The 6,958-nt window shown below is 46.3% G+C and overlaps 2 protein-coding genes across 51 annotated transcripts in view; one reads left to right on the top strand and one right to left on the bottom strand.

Moving 5' to 3' along the window:
* The window catches only part of LOC126389674 (spectrin beta chain, non-erythrocytic 1-like), a 187,156-nt gene that overhangs the window by 153,390 nt on the left and 26,808 nt on the right, over positions 1-6,958 (bottom strand). The window lies entirely within an intron of this gene.
* The window catches only part of psen2 (presenilin 2), a 9,602-nt gene extending 2,644 nt beyond the window's left edge, over positions 1-6,958 (top strand). Inside the window, exons 2-11 of the mRNA XM_050043471.1 lie at positions 685-837; positions 961-1,175; positions 1,249-1,390; positions 2,260-2,327; positions 2,421-2,641; positions 3,911-4,009; positions 4,159-4,224; positions 4,834-4,923; positions 5,352-5,467; positions 5,802-6,958. Of these exons, the coding sequence (XP_049899428.1) occupies positions 706-837; positions 961-1,175; positions 1,249-1,390; positions 2,260-2,327; positions 2,421-2,641; positions 3,911-4,009; positions 4,159-4,224; positions 4,834-4,923; positions 5,352-5,467; positions 5,802-5,957 (1,305 nt within the window). The 5' untranslated portion in view covers positions 685-705 and the 3' untranslated portion in view covers positions 5,958-6,958. The remainder of the gene's footprint in view (positions 1-684; positions 838-960; positions 1,176-1,248; positions 1,391-2,259; positions 2,328-2,420; positions 2,642-3,910; positions 4,010-4,158; positions 4,225-4,833; positions 4,924-5,351; positions 5,468-5,801) is intronic.

Below are 6,958 nucleotides of genomic sequence, written 5' to 3'. Positions count from 1 at the left end.
CACACACAGTGTGTGGAGGCTTTATTGTCTTCACAATTTATTGTTTCTTATCTGAGAAATTAAAGTAAATCAAAGCTTTGTTTCCACTGAGGGAAATGGTTTCAGCTTACAGAGACAGACAGGAGGTCTGCGTCACTGTGACGTGGAGTTACATTTCTGGGGAGGTGCACGTCAGGCCATGGTGTCGATGTAGAAGTATAAATCCCTTAAGACTCTGAGGTCTGCTGTCGTAACCTGACGGGAGGAAACACTCAGCTGACATCATGTCGTCATAGAAACACTTACATACAAAACATGACGAGGAGGATTCTGCACTATTACAGAAATCACATAGGAAAGTTTGAACAATCACGTTTCATGTTTTATTATCTTTATTTCTCCATTTCATTTTTCTTTCTTTTTTTATGTGCTAACTTGCGTCTTGAATCCATCCTGTTGAACTTTCTCTTTCCCTTTTTGAACGACTAATACAGGCTACTGCCGCCTGCTGGCGTGGAGAGTTATCTCTTCGTATGTCAGCTGTCTTTGCGGTGCGTTCGAGTGCAGCTTTTTGGCTGAGATGGCGTACATGAGGCAACGCAGCAGTTAACCTTTGTTTGGTGTGTCGGGGTCCTTACGTGTCTGTGCTCATGGGTCACGTGGTCGGGCCATCGTTGAATTAACAGCTGTGATGGTTGTTTACAGTCAGTGAAGTGTGGAGCGGCCATGAACGCCTCGGACAGTGACGAGGACTCCTATAATGAGAGGACGGCATTGGTCCCGTCTGAGAATCCAGTGGTGCCATCCTACAGACCAGATTCTGACCTCACGCCTCCCAATGATGCCCCGTCCAAAAAGGTAAAGGTCCATTTTTATCTCTTACACAGAACCAAATAAAAATCTCTAACGATCAAACTGAACCGTTGCTGTTGATATACTTCCTGCTGCCGTGACGCTGAATGTCGCCCTGTGGTGGTACAGCCTGTGGCGAGCAGGAGGGCGCGTCCGGCTGCTGTGGACAGCGGCGGTGGCGGCGGCTCGGATCAGGAGGTGGATGCAGACGATGAAGAGCTGACTCTGAAGTATGGAGCCAAGCACGTCATTATGCTGTTCATCCCCGTCACCCTCTGCATGGTGGTGGTGGTCGCCACCATCAAGTCGGTCAGCTTCTACACTGAGAAGACCGACCAGCAGCTGTAGGTCTGCACTTCAGCCGCTACAACGCTCCACTCCTCCGCCCACAGCTAAACATGATTTTTTTCCCCACAGGATCTACACACCGTTCACGGAGAACACGGCGTCCGTGGGACGCCGGCTCCTCAACTCCTTCCTCAACACCATCATCATGATCAGCGTCATCGTGGTCATGACCATCTTCCTGGTCGTCCTCTACAAGTATCGCTGCTACAAGGTGAGTGGTGAATCAAAGCATCTGCATGTGCGAGTCATTCACAGCCAACATTTAAATATGTTCAGCTAACACAGAGCCGGTGTAACGGAGCAGATCTGGAAACAGTTACTGTGCTAACGTGTGGAAACATAGCGCCCACTGCCCACCCTGCGGTCTCCACTGTTAGCCTTGGCTGCTCTGCACTGCGCACCACCCAGGTGTGGTGGGAGCTAGCGAGCAGCGCTGCTTTATTGGTGATTACACTGTAACGCCGTCCTGGTGAATGCACATGTCGTATATGGTGGCCACACTCTGATCTCCCATGAGGTCGCCGTGGTGAGTAAGTGCCTTGATTTAGCTGCAAAACCCCTTTAGCATTGTTTACCATGTTAGCACCACTAGCTATGCTGACACTGCTAACAGTGCTAAGATAGCTAACAGTAGTAAAAAAAGGTTCGAAATTGAGCTACAAACCCCCTGAAAGAACAAAAGAGCTGAAACATATTCCTGAGACCTTTCTCTGTTTTCTCTCGCAGATGGTCAGATGGCGACTAATTTTGTTTCCAGTTAGTAACCTCTTCTTCTCCTCGCGTCGTCAATAACATGTCTATTTTCTTTTTGTGACGTTTCCAAAGTTTGATTAAAATGTGCTCGACAGCTGAACTGCAGCACGACTAAAGTGACGTGTTTATGAATGGATCCACGGAGTCGGTTGGACCGACGGGAAAATGTTTAATAATTGAAGCCGAGTCGTTGAAACTTATCATATCAAAATATCGTCTTAAATCTGCCGAAGTATTAAGAGTTTGTCAGTTGCCCACCTTGTGCACGGCTGTAGTTGAACTTCCTGCTGCTCGACGGCGCTGACGTCATGTGTTTGTGTTGTTCAGTTCATCCACGGCTGGCTCATCCTGTCCTCCCTCATGCTGCTCTTCTGGTTCAGCTTCATGTACCTGGGGTGAGTCCTGCACCTGAAAGAATTAGAGCTCCAGGTGTTTGTGTTTCTACAGGTTTGTCCTGAACACATTTACACTAGTTCTCTGTTTCTCAGCGAGGTGTTTAAGACGTACAACCTGGCGGTGGACTACCCAACAGTGGGGGTGATCATCTGGAACTTTGGGACGGTGGGGATGATCTGTATCCACTGGAAGGGCCCTCTCCAGCTGCAGCAGGCCTACCTGATCCTCATCAGCGCCCTCATGGCCCTCGTCTTCATCAAATACCTTCCCGAGTGGTCGGCCTGGGTCATCCTGGGAGCCATCTCCGTCTACGGTGAGTCGCCGTGAGCTGGAGGGAAGTTAAAATCCCAGTGTGAAGTTTTGATGGTTCCTGTGTTGCTCCCGTCAGATTCAGACCTGGAAGCATCAACTGTCAGATAAACCTGCACATCAGGTCGCCCTGTTCAAAAGTTCACAATCAGCTGTTCTTCTTCTTCTTCTTCTTCTCTTATAACGGAGGTAGAAACAGTACAAGGCCCCAATCACAAAGAAAGCGTTATAATGGTTGTAAAACACAAGGCGCACCGCACTGCCTTTTTTTGGGTTAAATTGAATGTCACTATAAATGAACTCTTGCTGCACCTTTTAATTGTTGCCAGGCAACCAGCCCATCACCTCCTCACCCTAACCTGTGTGTGATCAGTCTACAGTTTCTGTATCCTGCAGTAATCAGTGTGTAGCTGCTGCCATGTTGAGGCAGAGGGTACTGTCTGTAGCTCTGGTTGAGGGTGAGAGGCTGTCAGCAGATAAACAGAGATCTGTGTGGGTACATGAGACCCTAAAAAAGAGGCTGGATCATGGGGAGTACCACCAGTTGGTCCAGGAGCTTCTCCTCCATCATGGACGTTTACAGTACTGCACTTATCTGCTGTTTTCTATTGAGATGGTGCTAACTGTGCTTTGTAAAGTCGTATAGCTCTGGGTATCCAGCAACCACTACCACCAGTTTCTCCTCCATTGTTCACCAACTGTACACTTGTTGTCATGACCACCACAGAAGCCCCGCCTCTCAAATCATCCCATTGGACAATTGGAATAAAATCAGAGATGACGTGGGGCGCTTTTCTGCTCTGAGTTAAAGTTTTTTCAATTCGCTCCGGCAACAACGCCAGGTACCTAGAGCGCAGAAACACGAGGCGCGTCACAAAAACATCAAGCAAAAAGTTTCATTCACATTAAAACTGTGACAAAAAGCCGCCTCCAGCAAAAGTTTCATTCACATTAAAACTGTGACAAAAAGCCGCCTCCAGCTGCTGAAGCACTTCATGTGTGATCAGTGTCGGTGCATTATTGACATATGAAAAGAAGAAGAGAGAAATGAGTGGATGTCCCCACGGAGTCTCATGACAGGAGAGAAACAACAGGCTGCGTTCTCTGACACAACAGATAAACACCGACCACCGCCATCAGTGATGTCATCTGATGTGCTGAAAGGCTGGTGGCAGTCAACATGGAGAAAATTAGTGCATCCTGTTTTAGATGTTGTAACTTTTAATCTTCTGTGTTGTTTTAATTTTGCTGTGGTTGTTTATGTTTGCTGCAGACCTGGTGGCCGTCCTGTCGCCCAAAGGTCCTCTCAGGATGTTGGTGGAGACGGCTCAGGAACGTAACGAGCCCATCTTCCCCGCCCTCATCTACTCCTGTGAGTCAGAGGAAGAAACACTGAGGCGGCGTTTCATTTCCGCCTGTCCGATAGCTGAGGACACATTTCAGTCTGAACACGCTGCAGAATATAAACATCATGTTTATGACAAATAATAACGGGTTTTGTTTTTGTTTGTTTGTGTTCAGCTGCCATGATGTGGACGGTGGGGATGGCAAGCCCGGCAGACGCTCAGCGCTCGGGACATGAAACAGGTCCAGCATCACAAACAGCTACTTAATGCAGGGAATCGTGGGAAAAAGGGGGCGGGACACAAAACATGAACACCTGTTCAACCTGATGGTCATTTAATTATTATATTCAGCTGTTCATACGTTTCCGTTATTTTGTCCACTCCTTGTTTCTGTAATGATGTGGTGATCATGGAGCATCTGTGACTCATCACTTCATTTATTCTTTTAAAAAAAATGTTTACACTACCAACGTAAATAAATTAATAAAAATCTGTAACTTACAATTTTCACTTTTGTGAATGAGTTTAAAACATATTTATTTTTAGTTTCTTTCAACAAATGCAAATTAATTAATGCAAATTAAATTGCCGACTTAATGACATATTTTTTTCTCTAATAATAATAATAATAAAATCATATCAAGACTCATTAGAGAACAGCTGTTCTTTAAATCTTCATATTTGTCTCTAATGCCAAATAAATAAAATTAATTTTACAATTTCCAACAGTTTATTACCTGCTTTATAAATAATAAACATGTTTTTTATTATGTATTAATTGAGTTGATTAGTTTTTGTGATGATTCTTGTGTCACCTACTGGAGGAGTTTATCCTCATGTTGTTTTTCAGATGAGGAGGCGGAGCAGAGCAGCAGGGGGGCGGAGCCTGAGAGCCGTCAGTCACAGCCGTTTCCTGAAGACGACCTGGAGGAGGAGGACCGTGAGTTCACGTTTTATGTGTCTGTGAGATTTAAGCTGCGAGCAGCAGAAAAAACTCTAAGAGAAACAGAGAAACTGCGGCCGCTGACCGTGGGTCAGCGTCTGGAGCTGCTGCACGCTCTCCTCCCAGAGGTCTGTAGCAGTGAGGAGTGAGGCCGAGGACATAGTGTGATTTGAGGCTTAAGCTAACGTTAGCTACATAAACATGACCTTGAAGCTGCAGCCTTTAGCGCTGGTTAGCAGAAGGCTAAACTATTAGCAATAGGAATGCCCTCTCCCCGAAATGACCTGTGATTGGTCAGAGTTTCCCGTCTCGGGTTATATTTCTTGAGGCCTGAGAACAGAAGCAAGAGGAGGAGCAGAGTTTCTGCCCAGTGACGTTAAAATGAACCTACCTGAGCTTTAAAGGTGTGTTTCATGTGTCTGTAGGAGGGGTGAAGCTCGGTCTCGGTGATTTCATCTTCTACAGCGTTCTGGTTGGAAAAGCCGCAGCGACGGGTGGAGACTGGAACACCACGCTCGCCTGCTTCGTCGCCATCCTTATCGTAAGTTGTACTTTAATACGGCCCGGTGAAGCTGCTGATGGAGGAGTGACGCTCTTTGTTCCTCAAAAACAAACCAGCGACAAAACCTGCAGCAGCTCACAGAAATGATCTGAGACGTTTCCAAAATCTACACAAACCTCAAATTCTGAAAAAAAATTCTAAATAATGACTTCACACACTGTAAATAGACTTCGTCTGATCGACAGCAAACTCTCTGAAACTGAGATTTACCTGTATACACTACACACCTGTAACACACCTGTATACACTACACACCTGTATACACACCTGTGACACACCTGTAACACACCTGTGTATCGCCCACCTGTCTCAGGGCCTGTGTCTGACTCTGCTGCTGTTGGCCATCTTTAAGAAAGCTCTGCCGGCGCTGCCCATCTCCATCACCTTCGGCCTGGTCTTCTACTTCTCCACAGACTTCCTGGTTCAGCCTTTCATGGACAACCTGGCTGCTCACCAGTTCTACATCTGAGAGGCCCCGCCCACCTCACCTGCAGCCTCCTCCCCATCATCGTCGTTGTCTTTATCTTTATCATGTCGTCCTGCAGGGCCGCCACCATCTGTTGATGTAACGCACAAAGACTTCTTCCTTCTACCACAGGAAGTGATGTAATGCAGACAAGAAGCTGGCTGCAGGTTACCTGGTTGTGTCTGTTCACCTGCTGACGAACAGTTTAACGCTAGCTGTGACGTCTGTTTCAGAAACTAGACAGCACCACGGCAGCGTGTGATAGGCCAATGCTCCTGTCAGTCAAAGTAAACAAACCTGTAAAGATTCACTGCAGACGTGAGGTCATCTGTGACCTCATCTGTTACATCCCGTTTTGTTGTATAACTTCCTTGCCGACTTCAGTAAACACAGGTGAAAGGTCTCTGTCCTGATTGGTTCCTGTCTAACGTGACACCAGCTGACTGTGATGTGTTGGTTGGTCTCATTAACATGTTATTAATAATTCAGAGTGATGGCGGCGTGATGACGCGTTGAACCGAACAAAGAGTGACTGACGCGAGGTGGAGCGCTACACGACAGCAGCGCACCATCCGACAAACGTCAAATTAAAATTGAATTCCTCCGCTGATATTTGAATAAATCTATTTTTAACTTCAGTCCCTGAGAGACGAGAGAGGCTGCATTTATATTTGTGCGTCAGCTCTTCACAGATCCTACGCCGCAACCTACGCCATCGTGAGCCTTTATACTTGTGTGGTGGTGTGTCTTTGTCACTCTGCAGTGACACCTCCAAAACACTAGATGGTGGTGGAGGACTGTGTGAAGTGCTGTAAAGTTTAGTTGATTCAAAACACACATTAACACACATTAAACACACATCAAACACATTAAACACAAAACACATCAAACACACATTAAACACACATCAGACACACATTAAACACACATTAAAACACATTAAACACAAAACACATCAAACACACATTAAACACACATCAGACACACATTAAACACACATCAGA

Source organism: Epinephelus moara, chromosome 5, assembly GCF_006386435.1.
Source record: "Epinephelus moara isolate mb chromosome 5, YSFRI_EMoa_1.0, whole genome shotgun sequence".
Taxonomy (NCBI): domain Eukaryota; kingdom Metazoa; phylum Chordata; class Actinopteri; order Perciformes; family Serranidae; genus Epinephelus; species Epinephelus moara.
This window is presented reverse-complemented; position numbering and strand designations above follow the sequence as displayed.